The 18,308-nt window shown below is 31.7% G+C and overlaps 1 protein-coding gene across 1 annotated transcript; it reads left to right on the plus strand.

Annotated features, from left to right (window-relative positions):
• The first annotated feature begins 6,048 nt into the window (after positions 1 to 6,048).
• On the plus strand, positions 6,049 to 9,849 carry LOC105792189 (uncharacterized). Its single transcript, XM_012620631.2, has 5 exons — positions 6,049 to 6,182; positions 6,695 to 7,022; positions 7,855 to 7,986; positions 8,134 to 8,250; positions 9,047 to 9,849. The coding sequence occupies exons 2-5, from the start codon at positions 6,762 to 6,764 to the stop codon at positions 9,386 to 9,388; spliced, it is 852 nt and encodes a 283-aa protein (XP_012476085.1). The 5' UTR covers positions 6,049 to 6,182; positions 6,695 to 6,761; the 3' UTR covers positions 9,389 to 9,849.
• The last annotated feature ends 8,459 nt before the right edge of the window (positions 9,850 to 18,308 follow it).

Genomic DNA, 18,308 nt, shown 5'->3' on the forward strand with positions numbered 1-18,308 from the left:
CTCTTCACTAACATACCAAGAACATAAAACCTTATATAATAAAACTCTACATTAACATCAATTTCATACCTTCTCAATAATATCAAACTCAAAAATATATTGAAATCTTGATGTTCTTACCTTACTCAATTGATTTCAATCTTTAACTTGATTTTCTCTCTCCTCCAGCTTCTATTTCTTGAATCTAACTTGATATTCTAGCTCCCCATAGTCTCCTTGTTATCTTTCTCTCTTGATGGCTATGGAAATTCTTTTGATTTCTAAGTGAAAATGGTGAATTTTTGATAAAAGGATCAAATTGTAAAGAAAAGAAAGTTTCTTTCTTTCTTTCCTCTTCATACGTTGGTTGCATGGGGAAGAATATGATAATTCCTCATCTTTCCTTTCATATATATATTAAATAGAATAATAATAAATTAATAAAATATCATTTAAAAATCATATTAAAATATTAATAAACTAATATTTATTTAATTAATTAATCTAAAATATCACCAACATCATCATTGCCTTCTAGATTTCTCTCTCTTCTAATTGACAATTTTGCCCTTCATAATCTTTTAAAATTCCATCATTGAGTCACACTTAATTTGGTAAAATTATGATTTAGTCCCTCATAATTCTTATCTTATTCAATTTCCATTTTCCTTAGTTTCTAGATCATTCCACCCTTAAAATATTTACACCTTTGGTCCTTCAACTTTTTCATATTTACACTTTAACCCCTCAAATTTTGAGTATTTACTCTTGGGCAACAATACTTTTCTCATTTTTGCGATTTAATCCTTCCTTGCATTAATATGTCATAATATACTTCTCAATGTTGACATGACTCAAAATTTCCCTTTTTGTTACTTTATTTCCTTATTTTATAGACCAAGGATAATATCTTACTGTAGAAATTTTCAAAATGTTACATTTGTGGTCCCGAAACCATTGTTTCGACTAGGCCCAAATTCGGGCTATTACAGTCTTGATCCGTAGAAATCCTTAAATTATGTTAATATCTCTTTCGAGAGTAAGAACAACTGACTCTAAGTTGATTAATCGAAATCTCTTTCTAATTAAAGCCCCTATTGTCGCATTAACTCGATATATGGATTCCCCTATTAGATTTGACTCTTATCCGATAGATTTATGTCATCCTATTTCTAGGATTGCATGCAACTCCACTCAATTATGCTAGATCTACTCTTAAACAGAGGCTTTTGCTCTACTGAAATAAGAACATTAAACATGAACTAATATCCCTAAAATATTAAAACACGAAATAAGCATACCTAATTGAGAACAAGAATTAAGTATTTATCATGTAATTCAGAAATCAAATAATAAGAGTCATCATAGGTTTCATCTTTCCTAGGTATCTGGGGAATTTAGTTCATAATCTGAAAAGAAAACATCTCGAAGTCAGAAAAACTACAAGACATAAAGAAATTCAAATAAACTTCGAAAGAAGTTAAAAGGAGATCTTTAATCTTAAAGGAGATCCGCTTCTGAGTTGGCTTCGATGGTGTTCTTCGAGTAATTTCTTCAATCTTCTCTGCGTGCTCCCTTCTTCTTCTAATTGTTATTTATAGACTTTAAAATGCTCAGAAAGCCTAAAAATTGAGTTTTTCCGCGTGTTAGGGAAGCAGGTTGCAAAATCGACACGGGCTGGCACATGGGCGTCTAGCCAGCCCGTGTGAAAATGCTAAAAAAAGCTCTTTTTGCTCGATTTTGACTTGTTTTTCGCTCCTTTCACTCCCTTATGCTCACCTTATAGAAACATGAATTTAAAGGATTAGGAGCATCAAATTCACTAATTTACATAATAAATCATCCAAAAACACATCAAGAATAGATTAAAAACATGTTACTTTTATGACTTATCATTAGTATATTATGGTTAAAAGAAGTGTGAAGCTATGTCACTTGTTCGAATAGTTAGAACCATGAATTTAGCCTATATGTTGTGGTTAAAATGGTTAAATTGCAAATGTGATAGTATATGTATGGTATAATTGTTTAGAATTAAACTTATTGAGGAAGAGTATTTGGCTGAAATATGTGGTTTGAAAAGATGAGATAGTTGTTTTGGTCATTTGAAGTTGGTATTACTTTAACCATTTAGAAATTGTATGTCACGTCGCGATGTTGAGCATGTGTTGTCGTGATGAGATCAAATCACCATGCCACGTTGCGACGCGGAGCTTTAGTCGTTGCAACGAAGCCAAGTCAGTATGTTACGTCGGGACGAGGAACCCCCGAAGTTGTGACGTCTTGAAAACTTTACAGTTTAGTCCTAATTCAACCTTAGGTTAGCATTAGAGCTTTCTTAAGCTTGTATATGACTCAAAAATGATTACGTATTGTTTTTATATACTTGTTTTATTATTATTTTTTGAATGTTTAATGTTGTAAACTGGATTGTGATTTGTTCGTAGTTACTCAGACAACAAATGTGACACCTTATAGCTCGAACCCAATAATCAGGTTGGGTATGGAGTGTTACATTTGAAAACTTTTTGACACATATAAAGTCTTTTCATCAATTTCACAAAGTAATTTTAATACATCAAACAATTAAATTAACCACAATGTAAGGCAATCAAAATTCAAAAATCACAAACTGAAATTTTGAGCATTCGTTGCTTAAAATCAATCAATCTTCAATGACCTTCGTTTTCAATGATTCACCTAACTCTTTTACTTCAACATAGAAAAACATACCAATTTACTAAAACTAAATCTAAATTATCAATCCATTACAATTAGTTTAAATTTAATCTTAAACAAATTTTAATTATTCTAAGTTCAAATAATTTTAATACAAAATAAATTATAATACCTTTTATTCTAATTAAACTCATCTACGACTAAATTAATCAAAATTCCTTCTAATTAGATTCAACCTTACTCAATTAAATAGTTGACTTACATTTTCCCAAGAGTATGTTAATTTTACTATCATATATATTAAAATTACTAAAATTATTTTTCAATTCATTATTTCTTTTAAAATTATATTTTAATATTTTAAACATATTATCATTTCTTGAATTGTTTTTTTATTTCTTCTTACAATATAAGTTAATATTTTTATTTAATAATTTTTTTAAATATCTTAGATTAATCCTGTGCATAGTGTTACAAGACTAAAACTTTTGCCTCACAATCCGTGCAGTCTTAAACAATTTCTTCACTTCAAATATGCTTAAGTCAACCTAGCTCTCAAAAAATGAGAATTCCCCTGGAAATCTCTAAAGCACTAAAAAATATAGTAAAAACAACTTGAAACGAAAAGAGCAACAAGAGAGTTGAAAAGTTACAAAAAAAAAAAACAATGCACACCAAGTGTTTAAGTAAATTCTCTCAATATATTTTTAACTCAAGAATAACTTCATACAATAAGATGATCACAAATGAAAGGGAGGCCTCTATTTATAGTTTATCTCCCCAAAACTAACGGTATAGATTGAGTTACATCGACGGTCAAGATTAGAGTCTATATACAATTGAGAGTCCTAAGTAATTTAAACTCTAGTTTGACAGAAGGGTATTATTGAGCTACCAAGGCTTAAAGTAGATGAATTTCTCCATGGATTCCACGAGTCGAGCTAGATGAAGTGGGTCAAATGAACCTCATTTATTAAGTTGACCTTTATGAGACATTCTGCGTGCAATGATCACAAGCTTTCATCCGCGACCCGTGAGTGCTTAGCACATGGTAAGAACACTAGTTAAAATTAGACCTGTTCATGAAAAATTAGGTCTGTTTAAAATATGGGGCCGGGCTTGAGCTTGAACATTCAAGGCCCAAGCCGAGCCCAACCCGGTCTGACCCGTTTTAAGTTTATAATATTTTATATTATGTTATTTTTATATATTATCCTAATAACACACTTTATTAATCCTAAACTAGATAATTTCAATCATCTTTAACTTCATCAAATAAACCCTAATATAACACAACCCATAAACAATTTTGAAGAAGGCAGCAGCTAATTTATGGTGCAATTCAATGCAAAAATTATTGAAGAAAATTGCAGCTAAATGATAGCACTTGGAGCAGCAAAACATGACACAAGCAAGGCAATTGGCAGCTGTCTTGGACCGATATAGCAGCTAAATTTGTGGAGAGCAAGAAATTTATAAAGGCAATGGCCAATGGCAGCAATCAAGAAGCAATTGATGATGGCAGTGGGAAGAAAATGAAGGTAAATTTGTGGGTTAAGGGCTTAACATTTTTAAGTGATTTAGTCGTCTTTTATGTATTTCTTTCTTTCTTTTATTTTTCTGGAATAATGAATATATAATATATAATATTAGGTGATATGTTATTAATATAATATATCTAAATAAATATAAATATATGAGAAAGGAATAAATATGGAAATATACATATGTAATATAAGGTGCGACGAACCAAAATAAAAAAGGATTGGAATAGTAATTTTTCCATAAGAGTGGGCTTTGGGTTTGGCTATTGGGCCTTTAGGCAAACGACAGTATTAATACTTAACAATTACTAAAACTCCAAAATTAAAAATTTTCAATATGAAATTTTTAATATTTTCTCTAGGTATTGTTCCTCTTTTTGTATTAAAATAATTTATTAAATCGTGAGGGATATTTTTCACTTTTCCATCAAATTCCCTAAAATGGTTGTATGTTTAGGAATTATTTTGTCAAGGGAAAGACTCGATCTTTAAGAGCGTTTATTGTGACTTTTAGAAAGTGGTGTATAAATTCTCCAATAATCTTAAGGATATTTTAGGATATTGTTCCTACTATTGATTTTGTAAATACCCGTATTCTCGCTGCTACTGTAGATGCTTCCCATGTTGTCAACGCTACTACAATGATAATGCTCCTTACTCTATTCATATGGTAACTTGGTGGAAAACAACACAAAAGCATGTATGCAAAAACATGGTTCCAAGTCTTGAGAAAAATGAAACCGCTTTGCCTATGCCAAATTGAGCCATCATGCATATCAATGTAAAAATCAAAAGAGAAAAAAATGACAATCTTGCTAAGCAAAATGTCAATTTAGTTGAAATAGATATCATAATTATTGTGGTAATTTCTCAAATCAATATTATGATTAATGCGGAAAAGTAAGTGACAGACTGTAGTGCCATTAGACACAATTGTGGCAATCAAAATGCATTTACTATTACTCCCAATAGGAGAAAAAGGGAATAAATTGTCCATGAATTGCACATGTACTTATGCACTTAAGAAAGACAAGATCTTGCTCAAACTTACATGTGAAAGAATCTTAGCCTTAAATGAGGTACTTCATGTTCTTAATATCAGAACCAATTTAGTTTTTGTTAAATTATTGAAAAAAGTGAAAGTATAAGATGGTAATGATAAAAAAAAAATTGTGGAAAAGGATGATTGTAACCATGAACTATTGTAGCATTCAAAATAGTACTGCAAGTATCCTAATAAAATCTAAGATAAATACGAGAGCTTCAAGTCATTCAATTCAATCTTTACAAAATAGAGAATACAAATTGTGTAAAGTTGATTGAATCCTTAATGATTTGTTTCTCCATTAGAACGATGTTCATAAATGAGCCGACATCCCAATTGTTTTGATTCATCAACAATAAATATATCAAGTTATAATTAGTTGTAACTATGATCAGAAACGTATAACCATCACAGGGAAAATAAGTAATAACAAGAGTGCTATTCAAAATTTAAACAAAATAATAAAATAAAAGGGATTATTTCTCAACAAGGCCGTAGCTTTAAATTTAATTATTTTACAAAAATCTCATATTTAAGATTACATTTATTGGGCTAAAGTCATTTATTGATACATGATTAGGGTTTGAATCAATGAAGTAATTTCCTTCCCTCAATTTGAATTTTTTTACAAATTCACAATAAAATATACATTAATTTACAATTAAATAAAGAGTAAATAATTAATACATAATTTGTGGTGTTTTTTAAATTTCATGATAGTTGTGAGTGTAATATCTAATTGATTAATAATTTTCTTTAAATAAAAGGGTATTTTGGAGAAAGCGGTTAAAAGGGTTTGGGGGCAGTTTTGTCTCTGCGTTTTCGCTTATTATTTAAGAGGACTCTCACTCTCTCCTCAACCTTTTATCAAAGGACAGTAATCTAAACGGAAATTGAAGCCGAAAGCTCGTTGAAAGCCCATACCAACTACCAAGGTTATTTTCTTCCTTTTTGCTCTCATTCTCTCCTCAACCTTTTTGCTTTTTAATGAACCAAATTCCATTGAAAACTGTCAATCTCGAGTTTGATTTTCAAAGTCAGGTTTCTTTATGGATGCACCTGTTACTTATATTATGGAATCAAAGATTGGGTTGCTAGATTTTGATCCGAATTCGATATAGGTTTGGAAAGATTCAGCGATTTGAAGTGTTTTAACTCGAAATTAGAGTTAGATAGAAAACCTCAAAAGCTGGGAAAAGTAAAGCAACATTCTTAAGATAAACTGTAACCATATACTAAATTAAAGTTTGGATTTTGGAATCTAATCTCTGTTTTTTGATTGTGAAATGAATCTTTCTTATTGGGTTATGATATCTTAAATCATTGTTAACTCTGGAACACACAAGATTGGAATTTTGTTGAATTTCTGATCATGGAGCTGTTAGGTTTCTTAATTTAAGAGTAGGCATTTTGGGTAGTTATATTGACAAGCTTTTCTGGTTTTCAGCTTTGATTTTTCTTTCTTTTTTGTCTCTGGGATTTGAGAGTTGTGAAGGTTAAGAAGGTCTTGAGTGATGGCATTACAAGAGAAGTTAGATAGATTTAAACAGCAGCAGGAGAAGTGTCAGTCGATGCTCTCCAACATTGCAGCAAAATCAGCATCTTCTAGGTCCACTCCAAAACCTGCACCTGCGGCCGCCTCCCCCTTTCCCAGTGCAAGACCTTCTGCTCCTGTCAAATTCTCAAATGATACCGAGAGGCTTCAGCACATTAACAGCATTCGAAAAGCTCCTGTTGGAGCTCAAATGAAGCGTGTTATTGACATTCTGTTTCAGGTACTTTTAGCCCATTTTAATCTTTATAGTTCATGCACTCAATGCAAATAATTCAAGAACCATACCTTGTTAACATTTGTAAATGATTTTTAGTGTTGCAAGTTTCATTGCTAAAGTGATGGTTTGCTAGCTCAGAGGATGAATCTATTATGAAGCAAAATTTCTTTTATTGAGAAATTGATGGCAATGTGCATACAAATACAGGATAAAGGAGAAATCTTCTTGTTGCTTATGTGCCTACTTTAGTCTTCAAACTTTTCTAGCCCCGGAGCCTGACTAGCATGTGCTATCGGCTCCTATTTGCTATTGTTATTCTCATTCCATTGAGTTTGTATTGGGATAGTTTTACCGTGCATTTCTGATATGGTAATGCAAGTAAAGTTAAATAATGTTTTAGCAATTTTTTAGGGTAGCGGATACAAGTGATTTTGGGGTTAGAACTTGGGATAGCATCTAGTAGGTCCTGCAGTAGAGCACTGTTGTATTCTTTTGTAACCTTTTTGAGTTGGAAATGGTAGGTTTGCTTTGCTATATTTGGAAATATCATTTCAAATGTCTAGTAAGGGAGCTCAGGTGTGGATTTTTACTTTATTATTAATTTCATCAAGTAGTTATATTGGGTTTTACATCAGAGAATGATGGGAGACTAGAGATATAAATCATTTGCACTTCGTGGGTTATTGAATAACTTCTAGTTGTTGTTACCATGGACTTTTTACATCTTTGTTTCTGCTGGCACCACTATCAGATTATTGAACAGACAATAATGCCTTGTAAGGGGCTGAAATTATTAACGATCTAAAAGCTGTAAAATATGTATTCATGGTTGCAGACAAGGCAAGCTTTCACACCAGAGCAGATCAATGAAGCATGTTATGTTGATGTGAATGGCAACAAAGATGTCTTTGAGGGCTTGAGGAAAAACCCAAAAGTGAACTATGATGGAAAGCGCTTCTCTTACAAGGTTACATTTACTTTGTTGCTGTTGTGACCTTCGATAGATTTATTCTTTTTTATTTCAGCATTTATTTCACAATATGCAATTACGCATTGTCCCTATTGTCTAGTCTCCTTCATAAATATTGCAATTTTGTATAATTTATCCTTACAGGCTAAGCATGACGTTAAAAACAAGAATGAACTTCTTGTCTTGATTCGGAAATATATTGAAGGCATTGCTGTTATTGATCTCAGGGATGCATACCCGAATGTGATGGAGGACTTGCAGGTATACTTGTGTTGCAGATTTTCCTTCACTCTACTTACTCCTATGTCCCCATATAATTTCTGTAATAGGTCTTGACTTAGCTTTCAGTTTACATATTTCTATTGAAGCCTTTAGTACCTAAATTCTTTACTAAATTTCTTTTGGTTCTTTATTTCTTTTTCTAACAATTAAATGTCATAAAAGCAAAGAGTGCAACACCTTAGTTTTGCTCACAGATGATTACTATTTGTGCATAAAGTGGGAGATCTTGGGAGCTGTTCTGCACATAACATTGAATTGGAAGATTTAAGTTTTGAAATCCCAGCTTGTGCGTTTGGGTGGAAAAGCACTTTTGACTCCAAAAGCCAATTGTTTTCCATTGCTTTTGCGGTTGAAAAGTGCTTTTGGAACCCCAAACGCAATGGAGAACGGGGGCTTAGTAAGCATTATTGATAAAATTCTCAATGAAACTATGCTTGGATAAGTTGGTGTGGACTATCAGTTGCTAATTTCCTTGTAAAAGGGAAACTGACTTCAGAGTTGGTTTTTAGGAGATTTTCGTGACAGTTTCATTTATTATCATTGTAAATTATTCTAATGGCTTCTATTCTATTGCTTTCATTTTGCCTGTGTTGTTTTGGCCTTTAAGGGAGGGAGGGAGGGAGGGGAACTTTTTTCTTACAAATCTACTTGTTCAGTTCTTAATCTTTTATATATTAAATTAGACGTTACACATAGGCACAAAATTCATTTAAATAGTGCTGGTAAGTTAATATGTCTGTTGCAATGGCTGTTGATATAGTTGTTCTCTTTGTAGGGTCTGAAAGCTGCAGGTCAGATTTGGCTGCTATCAAATTTTGATTCTCAGGAGGACATTGCCTTCCCAAATGATCCCAGGGTGCCTATTAAGGTTGATGATGACCTTAAAGAGCTATTTCGGTCTATTGAATTGCCACGAGACATGCTCGACATCGAAAAAGATCTCCAAAAGAATGGCATGAAACCTGCTACTAACACAGCAAAAAGGAGGGCTGCTGCACAAGTCCAAGGAATTACCTCCAAACCCAAACCCAGACAGAAAAACAAAGAGTTCTCCAAGAAGGCCAAGCTAACCAATGCACATCTTCCAGAACTTTTCCAGAGTCTTAAAAATTCTTGAAGTTAGTTGCAGATCTCATACGACCTCGATGGGCTGCTGGCCACCACCATATTTATTAAGGTTATCACTGACGATGAATAACATAATTTCTCATTATATAGAACAAGGTATTACAAGGGTTCTGGCCATGACTTACGGTTAAACCCGTATAATCCTACAAACTCATACGGTGCTATATATAACTCGGTACTCCAACAATCACCATGCTTCCATCAATGCTATATGCTATTGGGTAGACTTACAATGCCCTACTAAATTGAATGTTGGATATATATGTAGACCAAGCAATGAAAATCCTTTTTTCTTTCCCTTGTATGTATGTAGCAACAATATTGGTCCAATTGTTAAATTGTAACAATAGCAACAGTTACTACATTTTCTTGTTGTTTGATTTGTATGCTTTGAAACTTTGAACCCAAAATTTCTAGAATGGAAAGCCTACTGGTTGCACGTTATTGCAATAGGACATGCACTTTATTATACCTGAAAGCAGTTCTGTATCCACTGCAAATCTGGTAGTAATTTAAGTTCGGATCAGATACAAGTGGGCGAGTTGTATGCCTCAGCATGTTGGTACATCTATTTCAAAGTGCGAGTTGTATGCCTCAGCATGTTGGTACATCTATTTCAAAGTAGTGATGATAGTTTAGGGTAATATCCGGGGGTTCGTTTCTACTCATATTTAAAGTTGTCTGCTTAATCTTATGACTCATCCCTTGTTTTGCCCGTTGGTCAATGAGTGACCATTCAACTTCGCTTCTCTGTATAATTTTAAAACCCCAGGAAAGTTGTGCTTCAAGACAAGCTTTAAATGCTTTCATTTCGGAGTTTAATCTTCTTGTTCCAGTCAAAATAGTTCGTGACAGGACATCATGGGAGCAGGTACTTTATGCGTCTCTTTCTTCAACAATTATCTTATTTATGAAAACACTTCAGTTAGACAATTCAATCTGATTACTCTTATTTATGGATATAAAATTTTCATAAAATGTTACATAAACTATACTTATTTTTTTAAAATTGGTACTTAAATATTTCTTTTGTCACAAGTGATACTTATAGTATATTCCGTTATTCAAAGTGGTACTTAAACGATACCTTTTTTCTCAAGTAGCACCTAAATTATATTTTGTTATCTAAATTACTTTAGTTGTTAAAAAATCTCTTAGCTAATTATTTTGTGATAACTAAAAACCAAAAAAAGTCGAATATTAGTTTCCTTTTTTTTTAATTTAGAAAATATTCATCTATTTGTTCGTCACCCAAGAACTTTGATAACAGAAAATTTGAGAATCTGTTGAAAACCTCATCCAAATCCTGTTTTTGATGACAAAACTCAGATTCCAATTACTTTTTTCATTTTTAAACCTAGATTTCGATTATTTTCTCATGCCAATTCAAAATCTAAGTATTATTTTAAAAAAAATAAATTTCATCCTTTTTATTACTTTACATATATAGTTAATGTTGGGTGAACTTCTAATAAAAAATCATATAAAGCATGAAAATCAATAACGTTTTGAACTTTTTTTTGTCACCTAACCATTAAGTGGCCAACAATGACATTTTTTAGTTGGTATAATGACAATTTTAGTCATCAAATTTTATATTTTAAGTCTATTTGACTCTAATTCTATATAAATGATAAAAATAAAATTCTTTTAAAAAATAAAAAGTATACAAAATATAAAAATACATAGAAAATTTTAAAAATAAAATGAAAAAGATTAAATTTTCAAGAATAGTTAAAGTGAAAAATTAAGGAAAATGATTTTCCATTGTAAGAAAAGTAAAAGAAAAATATTCAAAATCGATTTGGGTTTTGAAAATTAATTTAAATGATTTTAAATTTTGAAATGAGTTTGAAAAAGAAAATGTTGTGTTTATTTTGTATTTTTATTTGTCTAAAAAGTTTTGGAAGTTCTTTAATAACATGAAACTCGACTTGAAGATATTACTAGTTTGGTTTTGTTCTATTTTTAATTTGTTATCAGATTTTATTTAATGACCATTTTCATTCTTATGTCTCCATATTGAACAATCTTGAGCTTTACTATAATAGAATCTTGAGTTTTCTTGAATGATCATTAGTTTTTTTTTTATATTTAACCTTTATACCATATGAATATTATGTTAAGAGATTAAAATTAATATATTCTTTTTTATTATCTATTTTCATGATTTATTGGTAATCTTGAAGATTTGTTTGCAATAATATTCAGAAATTAATTTTTAAAACTTTTATATAGAATTAGGGTTAAATAAACAAAATGTATAAATGTATAAACAAAAATTTACCTATAATTGAGCGATTACTAATGTACTGTTACAATCAAGTCCATATTTTCAGTAGTTCATCTGTCGATCTCAATTTTAATCCAGACTGCAAAAAACACATCCTTGCCTAATTATTAATTGCGGAACAACATCATTCTACAAAAATAATATACATTCATCCATTTAACTACCTTGTATCAATGCATCTTCCTGAAAAAACAAAGATACACCTATTTACATTCCATGACTTAAACTTCTTTGAGAATCAAAGTTTCTGAAAAATAGAACAATTGCATGCTTACTCTCAAACTGTTTCTACTATATACATAACTATCACGAAGAGAGAGAGAGAGAGGGGGGGGTGCAGAAAAAAAAGCCTGCACTACAATCAAGCAGCCAAAAATCTGCAACAACAAAAAAAAGACTAATCAATTGTGAAGTGGGTTTGGTCCTCCTGGAACTGTTCGATAGGAAACTTCATGAATTGGTCGACTCTTTTCTGCTTTAGATTCCTCAGAAGACTTTGTAGGGAAGTGCCATGCGAAGAAATCTGTCTTGCTTGGTTGTTCATCTTCATTACTTAGGCGCCTATGGATGTATCGGCAACTTGAGAAGGCGATGGTGGAAGAGAGTATAATGATAATAATAAACAACAAAAATGAGAATTTGGGATTCCTTATTCTCATGATTTTAATCAAAGAGAAAGGGCAGAAGATGAAGTTTGTGGAATTGAGTTTATGCACTTCATAAAGAGGCAGGTAGTAGGTCTATATTGATACGAGATCAAAGCATTAAGCAGCAACCAATGGTGAAAGACGTTGTCAAAATCTAGCAATAAATTCAGCTTTGTATAATGACAGAAATACCCTTCAAACTTTATCTAAATCTGCCATCCTCTTATTAATTACTCCCTGCCACATCAGTATGAAACTAGTAATCTCTGACCCAACTTTGTAATGGAGATATGGTTGCTTTGTGAAAGATAAAAAAGCAATAGAAAAGGGTTTAATTTGGATCAAATCTTAATCCCAATTTGGGTTTGTGAAGATCAATTATTGATGCTTGAATGAACATGGAGATGTTCGTAATAGTTTTCTTCATGAAATGGAACTACTTTCTCAAGGTATTTTGCATTTTTTTTCAGTTGCATCTAGAAAGGCTAGTCATCAAATAATTATAGGGTGGTCCAGTAGGGATAGGAGGGGTTTTATGTAGACATATTGCTATCATGGGCTCCATTTTTTGAAGCTTGTTTCAATGATATATGAGTACTGGCAGATCGATTTATGCAGAAAAGATTAGTGATGAAAAAAAGTTAAGATCAAAGCTTTATAATTGGAATACATATTTAATGCCAAGCTTGTTTGTTTTATGATATTGCACACTTTTGGTTTAGAGGGGGAATACAAAGTGCTGGTGAAAGTCGTAGTCACAACATCATGGGATTCGAATTTGAGGAAGTGTACAATAATTGTCATCAGTTTCATCTTCTTTATAAGTAGCTTCTCTGCTTCCAATTTTATGGATTAAAATATAATGAAGGCTTGATCTAATTGTTGAATATCGAGGGAATTCACATGGAAAGAAAATTTTATTTATGAATTGAGCTGAATTTAAACATAGTATTAATATATTCTATGTTTGTTCAAGCTTAACCTAACTTGAAATATGACATTGAAATTTTGTCCAAGTCTAACTATACATATATTTGTAAATGATTAATTCAAGTTCATTTTAAGACTCTCGTATTATTTTTAAATCCTTTCAAATATTGGGTAGATTTTCGAGCTTGAGTGGATAAAGCCAAGTCTATTTCGAAAATAACTACTTCAATATATATTTTTCTTTAATGGCGTGCTGAAATTGGAACGAAATGCAACACAACGTTATTTCCACTTATTGCATTTCTTTGAAATACTGTATTATGTAAACTTCTAAAACTTTTTGATCTATGCATGATACACTTTGGACTCATAATTGATACAGTATCATAAAGTCTTTATATGATTGCATTTTTGTCTTTAAATTATTAGTTGATTGTTCCAAATAAAAGAATAGGCTTTAAATTGAATAAAAATATAAAAATTTAAGGCATTATATATATATAAAACACCAAAATAAATATTTATTATCAAAGGATCCAAAATGCAATGGGGAACACTTAAGGAGGCTATATATATTCTTCACGCTCCATCTACTGAGGGTCAGGTGTTGTTTAGCTAGAGAGCCCTACTAGGGCTGGTTTCTTAATAGGCAATTAGATGGAAAATTTCGTTGATGCTCTCCCATTTTAGGTCCTAATGGGGCCTCTAATTAATTCGTCATAAATAGGTGGTCCAATCCTAGTTTCAACATACAATTATGTTCAACTTAATAATTATTTATACATTAACTCTTTTTTTTTTGTCTAAATTAAACCCTAAATTTAGTAATTGTTTCTATATTGGCGTCTCAACTAGGTAACTATTCTCACATTGGGACTTGAAATTCCTTTGTCCAAGTTAATCATTGAACTTGACAATTGTTCCTATATTGAACCTTGAACTAGATAATTGTTCCCATAGTGGGGTCTAAACTTTAGGATTTTTAAGGAAATATCATGGGCTAACTTAGACCGAAAAATTATTCAAACCCCAATGTGAGAACAATTACCAAATTTAGAGCTTAATTAAGATAAAAAAAAGATTCAAACCCTAATATAAAAATAATTATTAATTTTTTTTTTCTAAGCATGTGATATGCTACAAAAAAGGGAAGAAAAACATGCATTAAGAAGCAATTAACCAAAATTGAAAGAAAACTTTGCCTAACGTGTATCTCATAAAGATAGCATGTGGAGATAACCAATAGGAGCAGGGGCTATCACAATTTCAACAAATCCTATTGTTTATCTCTCTAGCTTTGTGGAAGGATTAGTAAGAGTGATTAAGGTTTCATGATAATCAGTAATGATTATATTTTTTAACAAAAAAAAAAAAAGTAGATGGGTTGTAAAATTGAAAATTAAAACTAAAATTGTCAAAATAAAATTCGATAAATTTTAATATTCTTTAATTTAGTTTTAATTACAAGCAAAACTCCTCATTTACTTCCTCGATAATTGAGATGGAGTTTATTGACAAATAACACTAAAATGAAATGCTTAAAATTAAATTCATCTATAGTACCAGAATCAAGAGACACTCAGTTTTAGCACAGGATTTATTTAAACTAGGCTACTAATCTACGTAACATAAATTAAATGCTAAGACATACATGATTATTCTAATCATATGACTCTCATTTTATGTATGCCTTTGTATAATTGGGTTTCATAATATTAATATATAATTTATGTGTAATTTGAGCATTATAATATTAATATATTGTTGACACCATTTTTTTGATGAAAACGGGGTCGACTTGGATTTTGAAAAAAGAATGAAAACGGGAGTCGCCACCAATCTTTTTTTTGATGAGGTGTGATCGGGTCACCTCGAAAAGTGGTTGTTTTTAATAAACGATTTAATTTTTATTAAAACAACGATTTTGGTCTGCGAAATTCAGAAAAACGGGTTCGGGAGTCGGTTACGCACGAGGAAGGGTTAGCACCCTCGATACGCCCAAAATTGGTACCTAGTTGATTACTTAATGTCTTGGTGTCGAAAATTAAAAACTCGAAAAGAATTTAAAAATACGATCCTTCTTTATATTGCATTATTTAAAAAAAATTACTTGGATAAATCAAAATGGAAAAATGCCTTCTTATCTCGAAGTAACAAGATGTCACATTCAGTAAGTTAGGACACGACACCTCGTATTTTCGAGAGTAAGCTTGCATATATTTTTTTTTTGTTTAAACCTCATTTATTTCAATTTTAAAAGGATATTCAGTTATTTAGAATCACGAGAAAAATCGAAGCCCAGTAAGTTAGGGCACGATTTCTCGAATTTTCTAAATACGGAATATTGCCTTTATTTTCGAAATTTTATATATTTGAAATTTAAAAGGATATTTTGTTATTTGGGTTTAATGAGAAAATCGAGACCCAGTAAGTTAGGGTACAATTTCTCAAATTTCCAAAAGGCAAAATATTGCCTTATTTAGCAAAATTCCATTTCGAATAATAGCGGGTAATCTATTTGAAGGTAAACATTTATTTTGTTTGGAATAAAATAAAGCAATCCACATTGGGCAACTATGTTGAGGCTTAATTTACAAAATGATGATGTGAAATAACAATATAATAATAAACATGGAATAATGATCTATGGATAATTACACAAATGTATGACAATAATATGAAAATACGAGTAAACTAATTATGGTACACACAATGACAATACATACTCAACATACATTATTTGAATACTAGTATTAATAATTAAAGACGAATGAATTAAGTAACATATAACAATTTCAAAATGAGTAGCATAAAACAAATTAGAACAAATAAAATGTAGAATAATTTTAAAAGATATAAGTGAGCTTTGAATAAATAGTATGGAAAAGAAATTTAAAATCAATTATATACAAAATAAATTTAAAAAAATATTATGTATGAAAAATTTTAAAATAAATAATATCTATACACATAAAAGCTCAAAATAAGACAAATCTTAAAATAGATAATAAATAAAACAAAAAACCAGATAATAGTTGAAAAAGATACAAACTGATTTAAAATAACTAGCATATATAATATATTTTAAAATGAGACAAAATAATGTATAAAGTATTAAATCTATAAAAACATGAAATAAGTAAAAATAAAGAAGTTTGGAAACGATCAAGATAAAGAATTTCAAAATAAATGGCAAGAGAAACAATTTAAATTACATAATACATATAAATTTGAAATGGATAGTGCACACACATATATTTGAAATAAATAAAATATATAAAAACTTGAGATAAATACTAGTCAATCTAAAATAGTTTAAAATAAAATAATATATAAAAGAAAATCTTAAATAATAAAAGAAACAGTTTAAAAAATACAAAATGGTGTTAAAAGGTTAAGGCGCGATTGAAATCATAATAAAATAAAGGGCATAATTAAAAGTTTAAAAGAAATGGAGCAAGGGATTGAAATGAAAAGCGAGGATACAAGGGACCTGATCATAATATTCCCCGTCTTTATCGCATCATTTTCCGCAGGATGGATTGGAACAAGCGAAAAATTATGTGGCCAAAATTAAAATGCACAAAGGCAACATTGAATATGTTGCAGATTTGGAGGGACCAAAGGCGCAAATTACCCATCGAGGCAAGCATGCAGTCTCCCCTCCTTCAAACGGCCGGTTTAATCGCTAATATAAACCAAAGTATTTTTTTTCACTTCACTTTTGATTTTCTAAAAAAGCTGAAGGAGCCTCAATTTTTCTCAACACCTCCCTACATTCGGCCTAGGCCTTCTCTAAGCCACCGTCATGTTGCCGCATTGCCAGGTAATAACGGTAACAATGAAAAAATGGGTTTTAACCTTCCTTCGCAGTGTGCTAGAAGGTTGGCCTCTATCAACCCAGCAGGACCGAAAAAGGTCTTTAGTCCCCAACTTTCGGCTCGACGACGAAGAAGAGAGCACCGACGCCAAGGCTTGCAAGGCGACAGTGCGCTTCTTCTCCCTCTCTTTTATTTCAATATTTAGTATAAAAAGCGAAAATAAAAGAAATAAAAATAAAATAAGTACAAGAACCGAAAAAAGGTTTTTCCTTTTGAAATTTTCTCTGTTTTTCTTGTTTTTATTTAGATCTTCGTAAAAAGAAGAAGCTTACAAGGAAGAGATTTTCGGCTTTTATAGCCGATCTACACAACTTTAATTTCTATTTCTTTGTCTTTTTGCTATTTGTTTCTTACATTGTTGCGTGCCTTTTGCATTCAATTTTTGCAGTGTCGAGCATGCGGAGGAAAGGCGGCTAGGAGCGGCGGTAGCAGCAGCATGGCGAGGAGGCGAAGCAGGCGTTGGGTTGGAGCACAGGCATCTGCGCATGCATGGAGGCTTGGGGCTAGGGTTTGGTCTTCTTGAATGGGGTTAATTTTGGGCTAGGGTTTCTTAATTTGGGCTGTTGGGTATTTTGGGCCACTTGTTTATTTTGGATTGTATGTTTTTTTTTTTGGTATTGGGCTTTAGTGTTTTGGGCCCGGCAAAATGGCTCTTCTGTTGCCCTCTTTGCTCATTGTCGTGTAACGAGAATGGAGTAAAGACCTTAAAAGAGCCAATTTTGCCCGGCCTTGCCTAGTCTTAACTTCTTTTGGTGCTTCCCTTCTTCAAGTAGCCTTATTTCAATCCACTGCGTCTTCTTGCTTTGATCCGCTTAACGGCAGCTTTAAAGAGATATGGCTTCAATCTACTCTGCTGCAACTCCATGGGGATGAAATTGATTTTTTTTTGTCTGCTCCACTACTGCTTAGGGAGATAAGACTTGATGCGATCTGCTCCACTATTGCTTAGGGAGATAAGATCTGTGGTTTTGTCCGCTCCGCTACTACTTAGGGAGATAAGACTTGATGCGATCTGCTCCACTATTGCTTAGGGAGATAAGATCTGTGGTTCTGTCTGCTCCACTATTGCTTAGGGAGATAAGACTTGATGCGATCTGCTCCACTACTGCTTAGGGAGATAAGATCTGTGGTTCTGTCTGCTCCACTATTGCTTAGGGA

The sequence above is a fragment of the Gossypium raimondii genome, chromosome 8, assembly GCF_025698545.1.
Source record: "Gossypium raimondii isolate GPD5lz chromosome 8, ASM2569854v1, whole genome shotgun sequence".
NCBI lineage: Eukaryota > Viridiplantae > Streptophyta > Magnoliopsida > Malvales > Malvaceae > Gossypium > Gossypium raimondii.

Bases quoted from the DNA above. Each gene is read 5' to 3' on its own strand.
- LOC105792189 (XM_012620631.2), top strand. From the start codon at position 6,762: ATGGCATTACAAGAGAAGTTAGATAGATTTAAACAGCAGCAGGAGAAG. The intron at 7,023-7,854 runs GTACTTTTAGCC...TCATGGTTGCAG, and splicing joins TTATTGACATTCTGTTTCAG to ACAAGGCAAGCTTTCACACC. The intron at 7,987-8,133 runs GTTACATTTACT...TTATCCTTACAG, and splicing joins GAAAGCGCTTCTCTTACAAG to GCTAAGCATGACGTTAAAAA.